The sequence below is a fragment of the Diadema antillarum genome, unplaced genomic scaffold, assembly GCF_040938485.1.
Source record: "Diadema antillarum isolate AM-2024a unplaced genomic scaffold, OU_Dant_1.0 seq00000239_RagTag, whole genome shotgun sequence".
Taxonomy (NCBI): domain Eukaryota; kingdom Metazoa; phylum Echinodermata; class Echinoidea; order Diadematoida; family Diadematidae; genus Diadema; species Diadema antillarum.
In genome coordinates, this window is record NW_027271286.1 from 1,258,469 (window position 1) to 1,283,717 (window position 25,249).

Here is a 25,249-nt window from a genome sequence, read left to right on the forward strand (position 1 = left end):
GCCAAAATGCCACTTCAAAGTGTGCAAACCCGTCTACTACCACAGACAGTCCTGCTGTCCGCAGTTTGAGTATTCTTGCACACAGATGATGTGTGAAAAATACTATCAGATGTCTTTGGGAGTTGGTTTATACTCTTGAAGAAACCGCAACACAATCTGCTGTAAAGACTTCTTTTTATACTGAAGTATGTTTTCTGAATGGTAAGATACATGTATCAGCCCATTTCTGTTCAAATGAGTCACATTTTCCATTGTGTTTTACAAAGAAAAGATAGAGATACTGCTCCAACTTCTGCTATTGTGATTTTCCAACAGTGTCCGTAAACATGTATGACAGTTTGTTTGGGTAAAGAATATGGCAATTATAGAAATGACATTTGCATCACATGGGGAGCAAATCTACATCCATTTCAGATATTGAAATACACACTTGTAGACCATGAGTAAAAGCAGAAGAAAGAAAAATAAATAAGAAAAGCTGTGGTTGTATGCCCGACATAGATACTAGAAATATTATAACTCTCTTTCTTGTCACCCGTTCTGTTGCCTTTAGGACCAGCGGAGCACCTTGCACCAGATGGCTGGGCAGTGTACCAAGATGGTAGAGCAGTTCAGCCAACCCGTTCTCGACACAATCTCTGGCGAGATTAAGACCTGTCTGGGTAAGAGACCACACTCTTCTCCATCATAACTAGAGGCCCTTTGAGAGTGCAACCTCTTCCAAGGTCATGGTCTCTCTAATGCCATTGAACTCTCTGTCAAAATATCAGTCAAATATCAATGAAACATTGAAAAAAATGAAGATCTGTCAAAAAAGTCTGTCAAAAAGAATATGGGATCTGGGTCTTGATCCTGATCACCACCAAAAGCTAATCATGTACATGTAATCCTTTTAGCATGATGTATTTATCCTGAAAATTTCATCAATTTTCGTTTTTTAGTGATATTGCTAATGAAAAAAAAACACAATAACAATAACAACAACAACAGCAACAACAAAAACAGACGACAAAAATTTATCATCCGTAGGTGGAGGTAAATGTTCAACTGTACATCATATTTAAGAGAAATCAATATCTGTTCTTGACCATAGTATTAAACATAATGACATGAATCTGAGCTGTGGTCTTCAGCATGGAGGTGTTTGTAATATCATATTCAAACCTACACATGTACAGCTAGCTCCAGAGCTTGAGGTAGAAGACCGAATGAATGTAAATAAATTCATATGTAGATTATTCATTGCGAGCTGTTGTACAATGTAGATGATTGATGATGTTGTGTTTTCAGTGATAAGATGAATTACGCTACTTCTCCGACTTGCTTTTAACAGCAATCATGTACTTCGTAAAGACCACACCAACACGTTTCTGAAGTACACTTGTAGTATTAAAGTTTTCACCCCCATGAAACAAGAGAAAAAAAAATAGTAGTAAAACTATCATCTTACAATTTTCCATGAAGATGTTGACCATGTACTGAGCGTATGAGGGGAGAGGTACTTGTGTATTGCTGGGGAGGTTCCTATTGTGATTTTTAACAATTTCTTCCCTGCTGAAGACTGCTGCATGGAAGCATGTTAGGAAGCAGACTTTTGGTTTGACTGGATGTTGGTTGATAGAGAAAGATGAGTCCTGTATTCAATGCTCATCTGATGTTGATGGTGGTGTAACATATCATGGCCAGCGGAACCGTGGGGGCCAAGGGGGCTCGGGGCCCCCACACTTTTTGTGCACCATACAAAGGAATACATAAGGTGTCATCATTTTGGGCCCCCACACTTTTTTTAACACGGATGTAAAGTCACCAGATAGAAATAGATAGAGATCTTGATGTGTGAGCGCAATATGGTTATGTTTTTCCACAGATGAGCTGAGGACCCTTTTTTTTTTTTTTTTTTTTTTGCTTGTTAGCTCATGAAACCCGGAAGTGGGCCCCCACACTTTTGAAAACGCTCCGCCGGCCCTGCATATCTCATTGGCAGAGACTGTGGCGAATATTGCCTCAGTGCCTAGGATCTCAAAAGCATCAGAACCGTTTCTGTGTATATCATGTCTTTCATTGATTCTTGAAGATCTATGTTGATGTTTTGGTCAATTGATTTTTCCCATGTGGGCCTGTTGGTTGGATTCTCAGATCCTCAGGTGCTATTTGCTTGATGTGTTTGTTCAAAAAGGTTATCTGTTGGTGGAGATGTTGATGGGATGTTCTGTTGCTTTTGAATCTCTGGGTGGTTCAGAAAGTTTCTGATATGCAATGTATGATGGACCGCATGTTGCTTGAGGTGTTGCTCGAGGCATTGCAGAGTGCAAAGGGACTTGTGAATGATCTCTGGTGAACTGAAAAGTTTAGGTAAATTCATGTAAATTTGCATGTCAGCACTGCCTACAGTTGTACCTGTTGTCATTTTGCAGAGGCGGTCAGCAATCCAGGAATGAAAGAAATCAAGGGTCTGGGAGAGAGACTATTTGGGCTGGAGCAGCTGCTACTGCAAGCCCGCAGGCTGCTGACAGAGCAGGCGGAGATGGCTCAGGTATGACATGTAGTCTTGAACCTAGAACCTGCATGAACAGACCAATGTTCCTACGTGCTCTTGAGTCATGCCCTTTACAGAGACCCCAACCCCAAGCACTTTCTGATCTGGAGATTCTCCCGCCTGAAACCCCCAGCAATTGGGAGACTCCAAGTTCATGTGTGGGAAGAGTGAAGTTCCTAGGGTTCTAACGTTAGATGCTCTCTGGTGCTATAGCTATCTAAGGCTTATTTTCTCAACATACGATAGCAATAAGTAAGAAATCCTTTTCACCGCGAGACACAGAGCCAGGGCGGGAGAAATTAAATCTCAAGCGGGAGAACGGGAGATTTTGCAAAAATGGGTTTTCGGCGGGAGATCTCCCGTCGAAAATGGGAGACTTGGAGTCTCTGCCTTTATTTCTTGAAATCCCATTTCTGTGTTATTGTCCCCAAGTGCCACATCTTTACATAGTTTGGCTGGCCTCTGACAGGTACAATGTAAGAGTTAACCCGTTCTGTACAGGAACCTGGTAGCCTGCGTATTAGGTCCATGGGCATTTCAGAATTCAGTGTGGAACAGGTTAAGCTGACAATTTGCGGTGGGCATTGTTGATGAAAGAAGTGCAGAGTTTGAATGCTAATAAAATCAGATATTCAATTCAATTCAATTCAATAGAACATTTATTTCCAGATCAATTCGTGTATAAACAGCAGTAACAATTCAGTAATGACAAACTGGAGGTGACAACTCAGTAAGCACAGCTTGAAGTGAGTGCACCTTTAACATTTGAAAATGTAGTTGAATCTGATTGAAACATAGCTAAAAAGACATTTTTGTTTAAAATACACATATTTACAAGACAAAGTACAGATACACAAGAGACTAAAGCTAGGGATGCAGGAGGGAAAACAGATAGGAAGAAGGAAAAAAAGAAAGAAAAGAAAAGAGAAGAAAGAAAAAAATACATTAAGGAGAGGTAAAGAGAACCTAAAACACACACTTGTAATACTATAACAAACAAGGCAACATTGTACATACATGTACATGTATTTCATTTTAGTATAATCAAGAGAAATTTAGCAGCCCTCACTATAGACTACCTTATATGGATGAATACAACTTTCTCTTGAGTCTTATCTTAAAACAATTTTGAGATGGTGCATTTCTTATGTCTTTAGATAAATTGTTCCATTTCTTGGGGCCCACAAAACGAATATTATGTTGGTAAGACATGGTTCTGGGTCTGGGCAAATGCATTAATGACGAGGAGCGTGTATTGTAATTATGCACATTCTGATTGATATCAAACAATTGAACAAAATGGTCAGGCATAAGTTTGTTGACACACTGATATACAAAAATACATTGCTGATAGGTGGTGATATTTTTCAAAGTAAGCAATTTTAGTTTTGAGTATAACGGGCCTGCTTTAGATTTCGGGTTCGCTCCATGTATAACTCTTACTATTTTATTTTGCTTTGAAGTCAATTTCTTTAGACTGGACTGAAAAGTACTTCCCCACACCATGTTGCAATAAGACAAATAGGGCAGAACAAGAGTGGAGTATAACATCCGTAATACATCAGTAGGTAACATGTAGCTTAGTCTGGATATAATACCAATGCTCTTTGATATTTTTTTCTCTGTCTCTTGTATATGAGGCTTCCATGTTAATTTGGAATCTAAAATAACACCAAGAAATTTAGTTTTCTCTACCCTGGGAATTTGAACATCATTCAATTCCACTTTAACAAAATCAGTGTCGTATGATTTGTTACGATTACTAAAAACAATAAAGTTACATTTGCGGGGGTTAACAGATAATCGATTTGCCTGAAACCATGTACACAATTTTGAAAGGCTACTATTTACTTGATCTTGCAAAGAAGGAAGATCCTTACCACTGAACAATATATTAGTGTCATCAGCATATAATATGTACGATGAGGTATCGGAATTAGAAACATTTCCAATGTCATTTATGTATAATATAAACAACAGTGGTCCTAATAAAGACCCTTGTGGAACTCCACATAATATTTTCTTTAAGTCTGATATACAACTGTTATATTTTGTACATTGGTATCGATTGGAGAGGTAGCTTTTAAACCAATTGTATGCTACACCTCTAAAACCATAGTGCTTAAATTTAGCTAACATAATATTATGATTAATTGTGTCAAAGGCCTTTGACAAGTCAACAAAAACACCAATAAGAAAGGAATTTTCCTCAAACGTATCAACAATCTTATTCACAATGTCAGTTAGGGCCATGGAAGTTGAATAGTTGCTGCGAAAGCCGTACTGATAACTACCCACAATATTATTTTGATCAAGAAACTTAACAGCACGGTTGTAGACAATCCTTTCCAAAATTTTCGAAAAACAAGGAAGCACTGAAATTGGTCTGTAATTTGACAATTCACATTTGTCACCATTTTTAAACACAGGGGTTACACGAGCAATTTTCAATTTATCTGGAAAGACTCCTGATGATAAAGATAAATTGAATATATGACATAACGGTTTGCTGATTTCTTTTATTGTATGTTTGATTATACGAGGACTGAAATCATCAATTCCAGAGGCAGTATTATTCCGAAAAGAGTTGACAATGCTACATATTTCTGCTTCAAATGTTGCATGAAAATAAATGGTATTCAAACAAGGGTTCACCAGATAACTCATAAAGTTAGAATTATTTTGTGGTATCAACTTATCAAGATTTGGACCAACCTGAGTAAAATATGAATTAAAAGCATTTGCAATTTTGTGAGAGTCAGTAGTTAATTCACCATTACATTTCATTTGCATATCAGTAACACATTTACCACCTCTATTCAAAAGTGTATTTATAAGATTCCAAGTTGCTTTAATATTACTTCTATATGCAACAAATTTCCTTTCAAAATATTGTTTCTTCACATTTCTTATTGTAGCATTCAGAGTATTCCTAAAGCGTTTATATTTTAACTCATTGAAATTGCTTGGTTTACGCATATATTTCTTATATAACAAATTTTTATATTTGATAGAACGTAAAATACTGTCAGTCATCCAGGGATTAAGCTTTCTTGCACACCGACTTTTTTTCTTTAGGGGAAAGTGTTTATTATATAACCCTGACAGAACAGACTCAAAATAATCATAAGCTTCGTTAACATTTTCCATAGTATACAAATTATCCCAACAGTGTGAACCAAGTTCAGTCCTGAAAGCGTCAATACTGTCTTTGTTTACAGTTCTCACATAAATATCACTTCTTGGTCTGTCACTTTTTATTTGATTTAGATCAGTTAGCTGGAAGACAGGTAAATGATCAGTAATATCACAATACAACAGTCCACTTTGAATAGGCTTATTGAACTGGTTGGTAATAATATTGTCCAACAGAGTAGTAGTGGCATTGGTAATGCGTGTAGGCCTCGTTATAAGAGGGAGACAATAGTTACTAAAAAGTGTGTTAACAAAATCAGTTACATCATTATCCGTGCTATATTTTAATAAATCAATATTAAAATCACCCATAATATAAACTAATTTGTTTTCTTTCAGTAGCGGTGAGATCTTTGAATCAAAAGTAACATTAAAGTTATGCGTATTTATACCTGGGGGCTTATACATAGTGCCTATCACAATATTTTTTCCTACTGATTGACAAATCTCAATAAAAATAGATTCACACATACCATCATCACTAACCAGATCAGGTCTCTCAAAATAGGAGTAAGAGTCCTTTATGTACAAACCAACTCCGCCACCTAATTTCCCACGTCTATTATAACACACAGAGTTGTAACCTGGTATATTAGGCAGTTTGTCGGCATCTTTGAGCCAGGTTTCAGATAAACCAATAACATCAAAGTCAAGTTTAAGCAAGTTTATGAAGTTTAAAATTTGATCAAAATTCTTCTGAACACTTCTAGAATTGAAATGTATTGAAGAGAAAAAAGCTTGACTAGCATTAGCATCCTTAAAATGACTAACAAAATCATCAATATCATAATACTTGGATTGTAAATCATAGCAATTTTGAAAAAAATTTGCATCGGGATCAAGACCCTGATTTTGTAGTAGGGCATCACCAGCTGAGAGTACGTCAAATTGTAGGCCGTCCAATCTATTCTGGCTGGCACTATTTCCATGCATATCATTTAACACAGATTGAAAATTTAATTCATCAAGATGATTGAAAGGAAATATATTCGCAGAACATAAGATACAAGAGGAGTAAGATTCATTCCATACCAGCGGATCAACATAACAATTGCATAGATTGCAATAAGGGATTGCATTCAATTTATCCATAGACATTGGTAATAACTACAGTGTTCAATAACAGTAAGTCATTTGATGAAATACCAGATACACTTGTATTTGAATGGAGATTATAGTGGGTGTTGCCATGGGAACTATACACACAAAACACTAAAACCGGAAGGACACATATGCACATGTACAAAAAGTCACACAGCAGTGTGGTAGTAAAAAAACTAGCAAACATGTCAAAATCTGACACAAGCATTCAAGGTTAAATGTAAAAAATATCTCCAGCCACCACTTGGCCTGGGCTGGCTATAAACACCCAGGATACACAGTGTTGTTATTTAGTGTCAGGATAACAAAGAAAGAACATGTCATTGAAAACTTGACACTAAACACATTATTGTTTATTTTTTGACAAGGTAGAGAAATCTTAAAGAATATTCAAATGTGTCAGGTGTAGAACCTTACCTGAAATAGTGAAGGACTAATTTAAAAAACAAACAAACTTGGCACCAAATGATACACCATGAGAAAATGCATTTTTTTTTTTCAGGTTCAGCAGGGTTACGTCTTTAGAGGCAGTTTAATCCTCATGGGTATTCCATCTAGTAGAGCCTTTCTCTTTCCATTTAAGAATAACTTTATCCTCCTGAAGGACAATCTTGGTGGAGACACCTCTATCCCTGCGAAGCTTGTAGGCTTCTGTTGCTAGAATACTGCGACGCATTTTAAGGGCAGGAGGTAGATCTGTCCTCACCGAGATCCTGGGGTACTGAGGTGGCCCAGATTGAGTGGTCGAGGCTCTTCCACGCTGTCGCTGTAACTGCTCGAAAGCATTAAGCACTGCATCTCGGTCAGGAATGGTGAGAAATTTGGCAATGATGGGGCTGGGAGCTGATTGGGACCCCGTGGGCTGAGATGACCCTCGGGATGCATCATTTGATCTGTTGCGACGTGGTAATCTGTGGGCATTTACTATGGAAATTTCCGCTGCTCGTCTTTCATCAAGACCGAGTGTGATGAAGGTTTGACGCAGGACATCGTAGATTTCCTCATTCTGGCTCTCCTTGACGCCATAAAACAAGAGGTTGTTTTTACGATTGTAGATTTCCATGAGGGTAATCTTTTTCTCCAGCTCTGATACCAGGTCTTTAGTGCGCTTCTCCACTCTGGGTAGATCTTCCGTTTCAATTTTGCCGATTTTCTGGGAATTGAATTCAACAGTGATCTCCAAATCCTCAATTTTTTTCCCCATGGAGCGAACTTCGTCAGATAGTTTGTCAAGTTTGCCACAAATTCTGTCTGACAAATTAGAAATGTTATTGTGTAGATCTAACAGGGTGAATTCGGGGGGAACAGAATCATGCTCAGCATCGGCACTATCCACTGACTGCCTGAGCCTGCCGGACCCGGGGCCAGGCTTGCTTGAATTTGATCGATTGTTAGGCATACTGACGCTTCAAAGTTCAAGTTCAGGGCAAAAAAGATTGAAACTTGAAAGTCAAAGTCAAAGAAACTCACTCTTACTGCATCCTAATGCCATGGGAGAAGTCTGCTATTTCAGATATATTCCAGTCAGTCCATGAAGTTGATATTGTAGGCTTGTAACGGTGCTGTGAACTGTAGCAATCCATTGGCATTGTTACTCACCCCACACAAGTAAACGAGGAAAAACGTGTATGGGCACGATGAAGCGCGAGCCGCGTTGCAACGCGCATTTACAGAGGACCGCCACGCGAAGCACACCGAAGTTGTCCATTAGAGGGTTGGGGTATCCAAAGTAGATCTTGAAGTAGTCCAAAGTTTAAAATTCAGACAGTCAAACAGCAAAGATTCCAGTCCAGAGTGGTGACACGAGAAAGAGATAAATTCTACATGTTCATTTCGAACTCAACGAGGGCTACAAAGACCCTATTGATGAAAAAGAAACGCGAGGGTCAGGAGCGTGGCGCAGACGCCACGCCGCCATGTTAACCCTAAAAAAGACTGGGGGGGGGGCCTAAAAGGCCCCCCCTCGACATTTCGCGCGATTACTCTGCAACACGCAATGCTCTCGCCGCGATGCTCTATGACTTTTTTCTTTCGAGTTTCCCGCACATTTTGACACCAAATTTGTGACGCCCGGGGGTACGGTTCTGAAGTTACATAACTTTTTGTACATGCATGCGAGACCGAAAATGGCTCAAAAATGTGATTTTGTGTACAAAGTCAATACAAATTGAGTTTTATCACATGGTTCATATAAATATGCTTATTTTTACTCTCAATGGCTAAAATCAATTTGTTTTAGTAGTATTATGCTTCAAAAAGGGTCTGCCACAAATTTTGCTGAAAAAAACAACAAAAACAAAAGGTCGAAAAAACAAGGAAATACATAAGAAATTCATAAAACAATAAAATAAATAAGAAATCAATTTTGATACCGAATTTTTTTTCAAGTACATTTGCTAAGAATGCTACAAAGAATATCTAGACCAAAAATGAGCACTTTTGGAGCTTTATTTACTGATTTAGATAAAAAAGTCTGATTTCTCGCATAAATTAGTATAATTAATCAAAATAAAATAAAAGAAGACTATTTTGGAAAATTTAAATATACGATCTTGTAGATTACATCGCACACTATCATTGTGCAAATTTCCGCGGCGATCGCGCGATCCACGGCCGAGATCTTAAGGGGGGGCCCTTTAGGCCCCCCCCCAGTCTTTCGAGCTACCAAAATAGCCCAGTCTTTTTAGGGTTAAGTCAATAGTGCCATTTCAAAGATTTTTAAGTGAGGTCATCATCGAAAAGAGAAAAATTACATCTTTTCAATGAAACTGCACTTATTATTCAACAGGAAGACATTTTTGAAAATATCAAAATTATCACATAATATACTTTGAGTAAATTTTGTTCCTTGTTTTTACAGCAGCCTCAACCTCAAATATCGTAAGTTGATGAAATTGAATACAATTGTATATCGGTTTTTGCTTAAATTCTTCACATATTCTCTATGTAGCAAGAAGTAGATCTACGTATATGCTGTGCATTTGGCAATAAAAGCAAACTGTGAAGATACGTCAGTCATCATGTCTACCTTCACTGAAGTTTTCTGAACACAAACATGAATAATCAGCATATTATTGATATTGGTTATGCTGAATACCTTAACTTGAGCATGCTCTTTTCTGTTTATCACTAGAAAATGCAATCTAATATGGTCGGAAGTTTGTATTATTAGCACCATTCATCTTTTGTACAGACAAAGCTGTGACTTATAACTAAATTATTAAGACAATGTTGATACAAACAAAAAGTAAACAAGAATGAAGCTTTTGGAGAACTTTGCAATTCAGAAAAGGAGAAAGAGAAGAAAAAAACCCAGAAATCTGTAGTAATGATGGAGAAGTGGAGCATGTGTAGTTCTACAATATTTGTACATGTAGATTTAAAGTATGTAGCCCTTTAGCCCCTCAAATGCCAGCAGGTGGCCGTGTTTAAAATCACAGTACCACCCATGCCTACCCTTAAAGGTGTGTGTGTTTGTGTGTATGTGTGTGTGTGAGGGGGGGGGGGGGGTGGGGTGTTTGTGTGTCTAAGATGGTTGTGTGTGGCATGTGAAACTGTGTGTGTCGTTGCCTGGGAATTGACAGTGTCAGCAACCTCCTGTTAAAGCCTATTTGATGGTAATGAGTTTGTTAGGTCCATATTTTCTTCCAAATATAAACTTGGCTTATGTTTCCTGCAGCTTATGGATTCAAACACGATGTTTATTCTGAACAGTGTGTTAATGTCTGTGACAGTGGTAATCATGTCCAAGGTTTCTAGAGGGGCGGAGCTGTGGAGAAGCTTAGATCGGTAGCTGTGAGGTTTTAAGTCACACGGGGCAGCTGCCATGCATTAAGCTCACTGAAAGTGGCCATGGCTCAGAAAGAGAGTGTCCACTATGGGTCAATTTGTTGGTAGAATTGACCATCATCATGGAGTTTCAACATTCCTCTTCTACATGGTCAAATCCTGCGATAATCGCTTTAATTCTTTCCATGGATGTGTATGTGTCCTGTCAAATATGTTTTTGTGCATTTCTGCACATACTTTGTGTGTGGAGAGAGTACTATGTATTTGCATGTGTAAATGTTGCTGCCTTTTTTTTAATGTATAACATGTTTTATTCCGTCTGAGTAGCTTTATTTTAAAGTGCTACCTTTCTATCAGGGCCCAACACTTTCATGTATTATATGTGTGTTGTACACTATGTCACTGTTGTACATGTATGCGTACAATCATATCATGGTGGTAAGTATATTCAAAGGTTATCTTTCCAATACCTCCGCCAAGGGAGGAGGTTATGTTTTCATTACTGTTTGTTTGTTTGTTTGTTTGTTGTTGGTTTTGTTTTTTTTAACCCGTGAGCAAAATAACTCAAAAAATTGTCAACGGATTTGGGTGAAACTGACGAGAAAGGCTAAGAATAATACAAGGAACAGATGATTGAATTTTGGGGAGTGATCTGGGAATTTTTATGAATTTTATGAAGAACAAGATCAGTGGTGGAAATGAGCTGCTTGGCAGAGGTCTGCGCTCTCAGAGTGCTAGAACTCTAGTTGATTATGTGTTTATATTTTTCTGAAAGTGTTGAATAAATGAAACAAAACAAAAACAATTGAAACATACATTGTGCTGTGCTTTACAACGTTGCACAGAACTCTAACAAATTCATGTAAAGCAACCATGTATTTGTCATCCAAAAGTTATGTCCATAATTTGTATCATCTGTTACGAAAAGACATTACTGTTACTGGCTGTATATGTGTTCTAGCTTCTTTCATCATTCTAAGTTATGCAATGTGTATCAACCTATAAACTTTTACTACTTTTGCAAAGACCCGCATGTCTCAGTATCACAATTCTTGTCCATAAACTGTCACTTTTTTTTTTAGATTCTGAAATTTAAAGCATGGCCAAAATTTTGATGACAGCATCAAACTTTTCAGTGAAGATTAAGTAAAGGTCAGTGTGACGGGTTAATTGTGAGGATTTCCAAGCCAAGCAGTTTTATCATTTTAGTATTTATTTGATAGCTTGTACATGTACAGCAGATACTCTGGTCAAGGTAATATATGTTACATCAAGAACCTCCTGGCCACTGTCGGATCTGCAATTTATTACCTGGTCAAGGAAAAACAGAAAGACGACTGGCCTGGATATTTGTAATTACTCCGGGCGGCGGCAGTTGCACAAGTGCATCAATAAAAGCTAATTTCCCTCAGTCTTTGTCCAAGCTTGTAGTGAAAAGCCATTGTCCGCTGATGACCGACTGGGGAGATCACTTTCAGTAGCCATGAGTCACTCACCTTGACCCCTCCCATCAGCTGTCCACTAGTGGTCAGTTAATGTCAATCCACTCTGCAGCCCTTTTCCTCCCCTATTTCAACCTTTTAACCCCCCCCCCCAAAAAAAAAAAAAAAAAAAAAAAAAAATCTGGTGGCATGTAACTTGCAGTGAAGTTGAAAGTTATTTAATACTTGAATGAGGGTGGTCCTTCCATGTTTTATGAGTGTGTGTGCCTGGTACTTATCTTTGTGAGGTGTAAGAAGCATAATATGGACTTTATATTAGTTACAGTGGGTAAGGGTACCCTCCCCTCCTGGAACAAGCATTGTCAAATACTAGATTGTCCATAAAAAGGGATATGATGAGAAGTTGAAGTTGCACTGTTTGCAGAGAATTTCTTGTCATTTCGTAAGCAGCATTTATATCTTAAATTGTATTAATCAAATTTTGAGGTCAACTCCAATCTCCAACGTAAAATGTATCTCTGTTGAAACAGGGAGAATTATCTATTTACCGTGTATCTTCTATCTCTGAAGTAATTCCTTTGTAGATGAGACTTATTTTCATCATTATGAAGTGTGATTTTGAGGTGGACAATAAATCTGTGAGACATATTCCGAGCATGTTAACAGCTGCTGTGAAATGAAACTGAGTTCATGGCAGCATGGTACAATTGTACATATGTATGCCAAAGCGCAGTAGTCAGTTTTGTGATTTTGAATTTCGTCATACCATAGAAATACAAAAGTTGTACAACTGTTTGTTGATCATCTCATTCAGTGCTGAAAGCAGTACTGGGTCCCATTTCCTTACAGTTTTTAGGAAGCAAGCCGTGTTAGATTACCAACCTCCTGTAGCACCAGCCAATCAGGAAGCTGGATTTTTGCTGTTACCATGACGGTTGCCAGTCCAGCAAGAGTTCCTCTCATAGAGCAACCTTTTTTTGAAATGGAACCCTAATCTCTAAGGACGTGTCAAATGAATTCTTGTTATTTCTATTGTGTTCTGTTTTGATGGTGGAACACCTGGCCAATAGCAACAAGACAAGGACAAAAGAATAAAAGAAGATTACAAGTTCTTTAAGAGATTTGTCACAAGATAAATTTGACACCCTTCCCATAATTCACCTATACCTAGGGCTTGGTCCAAAACCAAACCAGGGCTAGTAACGTCAAGGACCCCTCAGTGCTGCCAGACCTCTGCCTGAGCCACCAGCAGCAGCTGACCGTCATGTACAAGAAGCACCTCCAGCTGGCCGAGATGAGCCGACGATGCGAGGTTGCTAAGGAAGAGCTGTGTCAGAATCTGCATGTCCGGCTCAGGTATCATCCTCAATCTTTCCTCCATCTTTAGGTCGGTGGCTCTCAGGGTTCTTCTGATCATTGTGTCAACAGTGATGATGAAAATCATGCATATTGTGATTGTGATGAATATGGTGGTGGTGATTTGATGATAATGATGATGGTGATGATGATGATGATGATGGTGATGATGGTGATGATGGTGATGATGGTGGTGATTTGATGATAATGATGATGATAATGATGATGATGTGATGATGATGATGATGGTGGTGGTCGTGGTGATGATGATAATGATAATTGTGATGATGATGATGATGATGATGGCGGTAATGATAATTATGATGATGATGATGGTGGTGGTGATAATGATGATAATTATGATGATAATGATAAGAAAATGTCAATGATGATGATGGTGGTGGTGGTGATTATTGTGATGATGATAATGATGATGATGAAGATGTCAATGATGGTGCAGGTTGTAGTAATGATTATGATGATGTCGTTATTGCTGCTTGTAATGATAATAAGTATTCGGGGTAAGCTCTTGGGGGTGAGCTTTTGTGTGACAATGACACTTGACTGCTGCCCTATGATGAAATGAAGGTTCCCTCTCCTGGCACAGTAGGGTGAGGAGAATACCCTCAAACATCGAACCCAATTTCTTCATTACTGAGGGCCGAGAAAACAGATGCTTGCATTTTTGGGGCCACATGCCTATAGATAATCACCAAAAATAGAACTTTGTAAAATGATGGAAAGGCAGAGGTCATTGACATTGAATAGTTCCTCGTTACTGTTGATGACACATTGATTTTTGAAATGCTAGGGTGGAAAAATCCTTCCCTTTTCTGTAGAAGATTAATACTTGATGATGCCAGTGACGATGATGTGATTTTGATTGGGAATGTTCAGTATGATTTGATGCTCTCAGCTATGATGATGTGATTTTGATCGGGAATATGACAATGGTGTCAAAAGTCTTAGATGATTTGAGTGATGATGATGATGATGATGATGATGATGATGATGATGATGATGACAGTGATCATGATGGAGGGATCACGACGATGGAGATGATCATTATTTTGCTGCTTTCTATACACTTCATCCCACTGCTCATCTGCAGATGGGTCATGTATGTGGAGCAGCAAATTAGCAGTTCCCACAGCAAGATGGTGGTGTACCACGAGAACCTGAAGCGACTACGCAAGCGGCTGGAAATCATCCGCCAGGTCTGCCAGACGCCGAGTCTGTATGCCAAAGCCGTAGTGGAGGTGTGCCGCCGGCGTTGCTATGACGCCCAGTATCATCAGGTGAGATGGCTGTGTGTGTGACTTTGATCATTATCGTTACGTCACTTTCATATTCATGTAAAAATGATGCCAATTACGGGTATATTATGACACACATACAAGACAGCAACAGAGAATTGTTCTCCCTGGAATGATTTGCTTTGGAATTGAAACTAAATCAAGGACATTGGTTTACATATCACTGACTCAACCTTTGAAGGATCAGCGAAAACTAGAGGTCTAGAAGACTACTCATAGTTTTGAGTGATTAAGATTTTTGAGTATGTAAATTACTGTGAATGTTGCAAATACTAGTATTTAGCTCTTTCACTACAGACATCATCATCTCTTAGAAGTAAATTTTAGAAAGTTTCACAAGTATAGTGCAATATTTCTAACTAGATACATCTTTTGCATTAATAAACAATGCCTGTTCTTTACCAGTGGGCCGGCCGAGTGAGCCAGACTTCACACGGAGAACACGACTCCGAGATACGACGCAGGAAAAACTTTGCCGCCCTCATGCAGAACCACTTCCTCAATGCTCTCTTTCCGGGATTCTACGAGATGCCCCCTACCTTTGCAGTAAGTTTCAGTTTGCATCAACCAGTATGTTATTACACCTTGAGGTCAAAGGTCGGAGGTCACTGAACTGCTATCAAACTGTTGACAACATACGGGCTTGAGAGATGGTAGTGAAATTGTGCTGGTACATCACTGGAATATAACTCAGCCTCTTGTTTAAACTTAGATTTGAAACTTTTTTTTTCTTTTTCTTTTGGCCAAAAAATACATGTTCTCAAGGCAAAAAGATATCCATGCATACATGTTAATCAGGGACTTACTTTTCATAACCATACTTGGTCTTTTTATTCATTTAATATGTTTTGCAGAAAGACACTTTCCATTAAATGTTATAGAGCTTTTACTAAAAGATGTAATGACATTACGTTCCCAAATTTAAAAAGCAAAACTCATGTGAACAATTATGTGGCACTAAACCTTTTGATAGAATAGTGGTTACTTGTAGTCTTTTAACAATTTCCCTCTGACTGGATATGGACAGTTTGTAGTTTTTTGTTGTTTTTTTTTTACATTGTTGAGACACTTGTATCTACTTACCACACAAATGATGTAATCATGAAGCGCTCGATAAAACAAATATAACTTTAGATGAATCAGAAATTGGAACATGAAAATAATTCTATCTTTGGTTCTCTCCAGAATCTCACTATTCAAGGCTAACTGTGTCCCTTTTGGGGCTTGTACTGAGTGATTTCAACATTTGAGTGTCTCTCTTTGTTTCCTCACCAGACCACTCCCCCTGGTAACTATGACGACTCCCTACCCAAAATTGTCGAGCAAGACATCATACTACTCAGGGATAAGGTGCCTGAACTAGCAGACATTCTGGAGTAAGTTGTAGAAAGGAATAGTCGGTGATGTTGACAGCCAGTGTTCTTAATCCATTTGACAGTCACAGGATGTCTCTTTCATTCAGTCTGTCCTGAAGTGTGTTCATCAATTATTTTCTTAAGCATTTTGTTTGATTTGATATAACGCTGCTATCCATAGACATCGTTTTACACCATGGAGATAAAAAAATTGCCCATTTGGTTCTTAACCATGATGACATTTTACTTGAATAAAACTTTAAAATCAAATGAAAAAAAGAAAAATGAAAGTGAATTCATGTTTATATTAAATATAGTTGGCCCAGTGCAGTTTTCTATCAGGTCACCAATATGCATTCATAGAGCAATATTTGCCAGACTGTTGATACATAATGAACTAAAAAAGCACTCATGAGAGTGCAGACCTCTGCCAAGCAGCTCATTTCCACCCATACACACATGCTGAAAAATTGCCCAATTTCCCTATAGCCGCATTCACATATACATACAAAATATCGTGATAATGATCGCCATCCTTATTCTGAGTTTTTATGGTGGGAATTCCACTTATGAAGTCTTGTGTTTATCTAGTACCTCATCAGCTTCCTGCATGTTCATGTAGCGTGGCGCCTCGAGCAGAGCAAGCACTTTAGTGCACATATGCAAACCTCAAATGTGCCAGCTTGAACTCCCAATTTCATTGACCCTATTGACCAAAAGATAAAAATCCTTCAAAAATTCATTAAAAACTCCCAGATTTCTACATAAACTTAATCATCTGTTCCAGATGTCATTTTCAACTTTTCCTCTGAGTTTCATCCAAATTTGTGAACAACTTTTTGAGTTATTTTGCACACAGACAAACAAACAAACGAATGCAGACAAAAAAGACGTTACCTTCCCGGCAGAGGTAATGAAGACATAATAATGTCTTTTTGCATGTAGGCTTCCATCAGATCGCCACTTCTCCTTGGATACCTCAGTAAGCACCCAGCAGCTGCCACCCAGGCCCATCTGTTTCGAGATCGAGACACAGACAGACCTCGCATCCCTCGAGCCCGAATCGCACCAGGAACTGACGTCGCTCGAGGACATTCCAGCGCAGGGTCCCGCCAAAGCCACCGGTACGCCATCCACGGACAGCCAGTCCACCAGCAGCAACACTGTCACTGAGGAGCCTGTTGGGATAAGTGCCGCTGCTCTGCCGGAGGACCCTCCCAGAGAGAGACGTCTCAGTCAACCAAAGATGCTCTCCCTGGAGCAGGGGGCCCTCATGTCTCCGCTGGGCGAACAGTGGGACTTCAGTTCTCCCAAGTGCGAGTCCTTCTACCGTGACGCGCCGTTCGCCTCCCTCCTCCCGGACGGGGTGGACAGCGAGTTCCACTCGGCCATCGGCAGCCCCATGGACGAGGAGAGCCTGGCGCGCAGCCGGGCCAAGATGGACCAGATCCTCCCAGCGGCGCTGGCCCCCATGGAGGAGAACCAGACCCTGCGGGAGCAGCTTCGGGACCAAGAGCGTGTCCTGGAGGAACTGGAGCAGAAGAAGGCAGCCCTGGAGCTGAAGCTGAGCGACTCCGAGTGCAAGATCGGCAACCTCCAGGAGAGCATCTCCTGCAACTCACAGCGCCTGGAGGAATCGCAGAACATGGTGGAGTGCCTACAGGACGTCGTCCAGACCCACGTCAGGGAGTTGAGGACTAAGTGCGACTGCATCAGGAAGTCAGTCAGCGACACCTGGACGCAGATGCAGAAGGAAGTGGACGACTTCAGACAAAAGGTGTCGGAGCAGTCCCTCTTGGTGGCAAATGAGTTTCAGGCAGCGAGACTCTTGGCAGTCAAGCAGGCCACCGATCGACTGCAAACAGAATTTGACAGGGAGAAAGCGGAACTGACAGCCAATCTCATTGAGCAAGGGGCAAAACTTGCAGCAGCGGACCAAAGATTGAGAGGGTTGCAGAGAGAAGTGCGTGCGAGGGAGAGCAGTGCTGAGATGCTGAAGTCCAAACACCAGAGTGATTTGAAAGTCATCAGGAATCAACTAGAGGAGGAGGAGAAGCAGATGATTTCATCGCTGAAAATGGGATTTGAGATGGAAATTACCGACCTCGAGGCAAATCTACAGGATAAGGAAAAGGAGATTGAGATGCTAAAAGAAAAACATGTGCAAAAACTTGGAGAACTGGAGAAACAACTAAATGAAGACAAAGTGAAGGAGCTGGCACAATTAAGAACGGAACTTAAAACGGAATTTAAAAATGAACTAGCTGCAGTAAAAAGAACACTACAAAATAACCATCTAGAGGAATTTGCAGAATTTAAAAAATCCCATGCGTTACAAATGGAAAATACATTAGGCAATCAAAAGAGGACATTAGAAGAAGGACATGTGAAAGAGATTGAGTCGTTGAATATAAGAGCCAAAGAAAAATTGCAGGAGGTTAGGTTAGAGATGCTGGCATCATGGGAGAAAAAAGTGGAAGAAGAGAGGGTGCAGGGGAGGGCCAGGGTAGAGGAAGCAAAACGCAAAGTGGAGGATGATACCACGAGTTTAAGAGCAGAAATGCAAAAGGAGTACGAGGCTCGATTGGCAGAGGTGCACGCTTCTCATGAGAGGACATTAGAGGGTGAGAGGAAGCACCGCGAGGAGGAATTGGAGGAGAGAAGAAAGAAGGAGGAGGAAGAGAGGGACAGGCTGAGACGCGAGATGGAGGAGCAATGCGAGGCGAGGGCGGAGGAGGCCCGACGAGACATCTTGTCGTCTCTGGCAGCGGGCCACCTGGAGGAGGTGAGCCGGATGCAAGGCATCATCGACGAACTCCGCAGGGAGATGCAGCAGAAGGAGGCTGACCTCAACGCCAAGTGGTCCGAGTCCATCGCCACGGAGACAACCAGCGCGGTCCTGGCCGCCGTGGAGGAGGAGCGAAGGGAGGAGGAGAAGAGGATGAAGAGCCTGAAACAGCGCCTGGAGGAGGAGAAGCAAGAAGGCATCCGCATCGCTCTGGAGATGGCCAAGTTTGAGCAGCAGCAGGAGAAAGAAGCAGAGCAGGTTTGTTATTAACTTGTTGCCTCTGATATCAAGTTCCTTTCCACAACTTTGAAACATGGAGCATCTCGTTCCCATAGACAATGTCTTAATCCTGTCAAATCCTATCAAATGCTCCAGCTTCCTGTCATATAACCTCTGACCTCGGAGACAGTGCAATTATGTCTCACCATATCTTCCTTTACCATGTCTGTTCAAATTTTGTTGAAATTGACAACAGTTTGTTTTTTTCTGCTGCTTTGATTTTAGTCTCTTTGCGGGGTCAGATGGGGTCGGGGGATGGGGGTCAGGAAGGGACTGAGAGATGTGGTTATTAGTGGTGGTTGATTACCCACTTCTTACTGTAAGTTAAGAACAACACGCTATTGAGATCATACAGGTCAAAGTGGGTGGTTATAGACAAATGATGTTACATTTCCTATCCATTGTGATGTCAAATTTTGTTTGTGTAGTACTCCTATTGCATTTCTTGGTCCAATGTGTAAGGGTATTTCTTGTGATTGTTCTCTGTCTCTTAACACACTTACAAATATGCACACACACACACACTCACACATAACACCTCTTCTACAGAGTCAGGCAACAAAGTTAAAGGACACCATGACAGAGAGTGCAACATCCAGTGTGGCGTCCAGCTCCTCCACCGCCGGTCAGCAACAGGTGGCCTTCAACAAGGCCGTGGCCCAAGTGGCCGCTAGTAAGGACAAACGCATCTCCGAGCTGGAAGAGAGGGAGAGACAACTTCTCGAAGAGCAACACAAAATCAAAGGTATGGGACTGTTGGATGTCATTGGTGGCCTTTGCCATTGAAGAGAAATGTGTGCCTTTGTGTTGTTCTAATTTGTTTTTGTAGTGTTTGCCATATTGGAAAGCTCAGGAAAATATTCATACACCGTAGTTTCTCTGATCTTCTGTCGACCCACCTTTGCCTCGTACCTTGTAACAGCTTTAAATGGAGAGCAGTGTTCAGTGTCTTGATAGTAAAAATGCAAGTGTGCGTATATTTGTTACCATGAAAAGATGACGTGTTTAGTTTTTGCTACTGCTTCAAATGTCATGCTCTAGATCAAAGCTCAGCGTGTCACATTTGCATGCCATACAATGTACACGTGTATTTCAGATATTCATTGTGACACAAGATACAGTCAAATGAGGTTAGATGATGAGCTTATGTGTAGAAAACAATACTGTTACCATACTTTTTTTGCAGTATTTTATACCTTTTTTTTTGACAAACATACTGCAGCTTTCATAGAAAATTCAGCCTTTACATTAAAAAAAATATGCCTATTCAGCCCTCAGAATACTGCAAAGCTGTTTTATGAGGTTGGCATCTCTGAGTGTACAATATCAATGTGCAAGTACCAGAGCTACCAAGTCTCACGCATTCTGCGTGAGACTCGAGCATTTAGGGGCCATCTTACGATCTCATGCATGGCACCCATTTTTCTCACGCATCAGGCGAAGTCTGCAACTTGGGCCGAATAATAAGCATAGCTCAAAAGATTAAAGTGATAGTTGCAAATGAAGGTATATTTCCCTTTTGTCTGATAGTTACTTAAGTATGCACCTGATCGCACCATTAAGAGCTAAAAATTGAAAGAGCTCCCTACCGTGGGACTCGAGCCATGGGGGGGGGGGGGGGGGAACCCCTCCCACACCTTCGTTCGCGCGCATATTTGCATGCCAAGATGCCGAGTCATGAAAATCTCACTCATAAAATCTTTTTGAACTTGGCATCCCTGAAGTACACATTGTACCTTTTTATACTTATCAAGGGTCATAGATTACTTAAGAGCCAAAGTGCAAACACTTTACATTGTAATAGCTGCTGAAAAGTAATGCTCACCGTTCATCCTTTTCTCCGCCCGCGTGCTTGTGCACCCATCCCACAGCCACCATCGAGAAGCTGCTGACGGACAAGAGCGACCTGGACGCGGAGCTGCAGGGCGCCCTCAGGAGGGCCAAGGAGAGTGAGTGGCAAGCCCTGCAGGACAAGAAGCTATTGGAGGAGGAGGTGAGGCGGATACGAGGAGACGGGGGCAGCGACCGCGAGGACCGGGAGAGCCCCGCCGAACTCGTTGTTTCCACTCAGAGGTGAGATGTGAGGGTGCTTCGGCATCGTTGGATAACCTTTGACCTCTTCAGTTGCTACAATGTATTATGACTCAGCAGATGAGATCAATATCCCCTAATGATCTACATACTTACAGTACCTGCTTCCCAAGTTCTCTGGCAGTGACAGTAATGCTGTAGGCAAGGCATTTCATCCTTTTTTCCTAGTTTGGTGGATAGGACTCATGGTTGCTTATCATAAGGCAGTGATTGACATTTGTGTGTAGCTACCAGGGACTACACTTGTATGTCACCTCATAAGGATACTGTAGCATTCCTATTACTTTTTAGCAAAAAAAAAAACCAACAACAACTACAACAACAACAAAAACTTAACAAAACTCTTGCAAAAAAACTTACAAAAAGCTGACATTGATTTAGAACATGGCATGAGTTTGCACAGGAAGAGCTCATATAACATACACATATCACATCTTATACCTCTTCACAATTCTACTGTATAAAGCTCTTATTTTTGTGAGGGTTTAATTTTCACAAATTTTGGGAATCTCTGTTGGACCGCGAATTTACCAACACGCAAAAATATCTAGTTGTAACAGGCACTAATGCACTTATGATGGCGTTGGTATCAAAATTGCAAAAACAACATCTCGCGAAAATGTCTGTGACCACCTCATTTGCTAAGATATCTGTACGCGAAAATAGCAGCTTATACAGGATTTGTTTTGCAGCAGTGATAGTGAATGCTAGTCATCAAGCTTGCATGAATTTAGTTCCTCCTCATTTAACCCCTATGGTATTTTTGTTGTGTTTTTCTTGGTAACCATAGCGATGGGATGACTGAGATCACTGAGACCCAGGACCAACTGAAAGCTCTCCTCCACACCAAGGAGCAAGAATGCCACACCCTCAAGAGACAGCTGGTGAGGACAGTGATACCAGGTTTCCATGGAAACATGGAGAGCATCAGTCATTGACTATTGTAGAATATAAAAAAAATAATGCTCCTGAAGTTTTGATTTCAAAAGCACTTTAACTTGCAATAGTGTTGAAATTAAAATTTGAATTGTGAATAGAAAGTTAATATAACTATGATGATTTTGTGGCAAAGATAAATTGCGGGCTGTGAAATTACATATACGTACCTAAAAGGGAGAAAAAAACCTTTTGATTATTATCTGTCACATTTTGTACTTACAGATTTGTTTGACATTCTGTTTGCTGAATCATAAATGTGTGCTGAGAATATTCATTCCTTTTTATCACCTAATTTGCATAGATGCACATGAGGACATCCTCTCTTGGAGGCAGGATGGAGAAGGTGTCAATATCAGAGTAAGTATCTTCCCATCAGTACAGAGTTTGAAGCCAGTATGTAACACCAGAGCCATGGTACCACCATAAGTGCCATTATAATTGATCACGTGTAAGTGCTTACTGGATGATCGAGCTTGACCTACTAAAAAGAGTTTGAAATGTGGTTATGAAACTTGGGGGTGCATTTCCTCTTACCTAGGTGTCAGCCACGACACACACATGTAAAAGATCCCTCTTCGTTCATTTATTGCAAAGAACAGGGTGCCAACCCGGTGAAGTGATCCCCTACCTTCTCACACAAGAAAACAGGCGAATGATAACGACCCCTAGTGGTTAGTTGATACTACTGTAGTTGTCACCTTGTCCATTCTCATCAAAAATGGCTAAAATTATTAATTTTGTTCCATTCTCTTTCTATTTCTCTAACCTTTAGCATCAGCATCGGTGACCTCATCTTTGTCTTCTTCCAGGAGGGGCAAGAAAACTACATGGTGTACAGCTTGGAACCCACCCTCTACTTTCTGCATACTGAGTCACTGGCGGGTCTGGGACTCAAGACTAAGCTGCAGCAACCCAGCAAATTGTGAGTAGAGTTGTATTGATAAAGGTCAAACCTGCTCTGTCGACCACCTGTCCAAGAATACTGCATGGTCTGAGAGTTATCATTTCTGAGTGCTGTTGACGTTGCGAGACAGAGTTTTGAGAACTGTCATTGACTCGTAAGCTTAGCACCTCTCCCTCCAGAAACCTCCAGAAACCTCCCCTCCCACCTCCAGAAAGCAAACAAACAAACAAAGAAAATCAAGTCTTGATTTTGCTTTCAAACTGGAAGCAAAATAGTTTCTGCTTGCAGCGCAATAACCTTCGCTAATGAAGTCAAATGTTTGTGAAGAAATCATATTCTCTAATACGACAAACTTTGGTGTGTTTTTGATTTTTCTGTCTTGTAAAGGTCTTTGCTCAAGACTTAAAAGATAGTGTAGTATACAGTCCTGTACATTAACAAGGAAGTGGCCCCTGTGATATAGATGTAGAAAAAGAGACTTGAAAGAATTCTGTGCTATCATGAGGCTGTCAAAAAATGACATCTCTCTTGCTTCTCACCCCCACCCCCTCACCTCTCCTTCTCTCTTTTTATGTCTAAATCTCAATCTTTCGCTTTCCCTGAACAGTTGGACCATAGCACGGATCACCGACAAGGAATATTGTCAGGCTAAGAAGGTGAGTTGTGGAGGTATACTGATCTTGCAACTGATTGACAAATTGCCCTACATCAACGTATTATGAAGAATGAATACTGATCTCTTCCACTCTTTTTATGTCTCATCATTTTGTGGCAGGAATAAAAAAAGAACATTACAGCAGAGTTTAACCCTAAAAAGACTGGGGGGGGGGGGGCCTAAAAGGCCCCCCCCTCGACATTTCGCGCGATTACTCTGCAACGCGCTATGCTCTTGCCGCGCTGCTTTATGACTTTTTTCTTTCGAGTTTCCCGCACATTTTGACACCAAATTTGTGACGCCCGGGGGTACGGTTCTGAAGTTACATAACTTTTTGTACATGCATGTGAGGCCAAAAATGGCTCAAAAATGTGATTTTGTGTACAAAGTCAATGCAAATTGAGTTTTTTCACATGGTTCATATAAATATGCTTATTTTTACTCTCAACGGATAAAATTAATTTGTTTTAGGAGTATTATGCTTCAAAAAGTGTCTGCCACAAATTTTGTTAAAAAAATAACAAAAACAAAAGGTCGAAAAAAACAAGGAAATACATAAGAAATTCAAAAAACAATAAAATAAATAAGAAATAATTTTGATACCAAATTTTTTTCAAGTACATTTGCTAAGAATGCCACAAAGAATAATTAGACCAAAAATGAGCACTTTTGGAGCTTTATTTACTGATTTAGATCAAAGAGTCTGATTTCTCGCATAAATTAGCATAATTAATCAAAATAAAATAAAAGAAGACTATTTTGTAAAATTTAAATATACGATCTTGTAGATTACATCGCACACTACCATTGTGCAAATTTCCGCGGCGAACGCGTGATCCACGGCCGAGATCTTAAGGGGGGGCCCTTTAGGCCCCCCCAGTCTTTCGAGCTACCAAAATAGCCCAGTCTTTTTAGGGTTAAGTATCTCAATATGATTTTTAAATGGGTTTGAGTTAGCGCTATGTTTGCCTACCCCTGCACATTTCACTCCAGGTTATGACATGTCAAAATTGGTATAAACAAATGATTGACATGTAATAAGTAGCAGCAAAGAGGAGATATCATGCAAAACTGTGACAAAATGAAAAATAATTAACAACTTAAAACCCAAGATCCCTATGTGGAATTTGATGCATCAGATGCTTTCTATTCTAGAGAGTTTGGAAATTGAAATTCCATTTACCTTTTCTGTTGATACAGACGATGATGGCATTTTTCATTTGAAATATGTGATAACACTCTTAATCTCAACTGCTAGTATGTCTATGTGTTCTCATATCTTGTGTCACCAAGGCCCAGAATAGATTCAAAGTCCCAGTTGGAACCAAGTTCTACCGAGTGAAGGCCGTGCGCTACGACCCAAAGTTGGAGCAGGTCCCACGGAAATGATGAAGAGGAGATCAAGATGGTGGCTGATAAAATGTAATGATTATAAAAATAATTTTTTAAAACCCTTTAACTTAAAGGACAAGTTCACCTTCATAAACATAAGGATTGAGAGAA

General features: G+C 40.1%; 1 protein-coding gene across 1 annotated transcript in view; it reads left to right on the forward strand.

Moving 5' to 3' along the window:
• Nucleotides 1-25,158, forward strand: part of LOC139729444 (RB1-inducible coiled-coil protein 1-like) — a 41,646-nt gene extending 16,488 nt beyond the window's left edge. The window contains exons 7-20 of the mRNA XM_071640369.1: nt 554-662; nt 2,415-2,533; nt 13,235-13,419; nt 14,531-14,717; nt 15,141-15,281; nt 16,011-16,111; nt 17,036-19,136; nt 19,713-19,902; nt 21,029-21,230; nt 22,039-22,132; nt 22,489-22,544; nt 22,960-23,109; nt 23,699-23,747; nt 25,040-25,158. Of these exons, the coding sequence (XP_071496470.1) occupies nt 554-662; nt 2,415-2,533; nt 13,235-13,419; nt 14,531-14,717; nt 15,141-15,281; nt 16,011-16,111; nt 17,036-19,136; nt 19,713-19,902; nt 21,029-21,230; nt 22,039-22,132; nt 22,489-22,544; nt 22,960-23,109; nt 23,699-23,747; nt 25,040-25,135 (3,780 nt within the window). The 3' untranslated portion in view covers nt 25,136-25,158. The remainder of the gene's footprint in view (nt 1-553; nt 663-2,414; nt 2,534-13,234; nt 13,420-14,530; nt 14,718-15,140; nt 15,282-16,010; nt 16,112-17,035; nt 19,137-19,712; nt 19,903-21,028; nt 21,231-22,038; nt 22,133-22,488; nt 22,545-22,959; nt 23,110-23,698; nt 23,748-25,039) is intronic.
• Nucleotides 25,159-25,249: the final 91 nt, after the last annotated feature.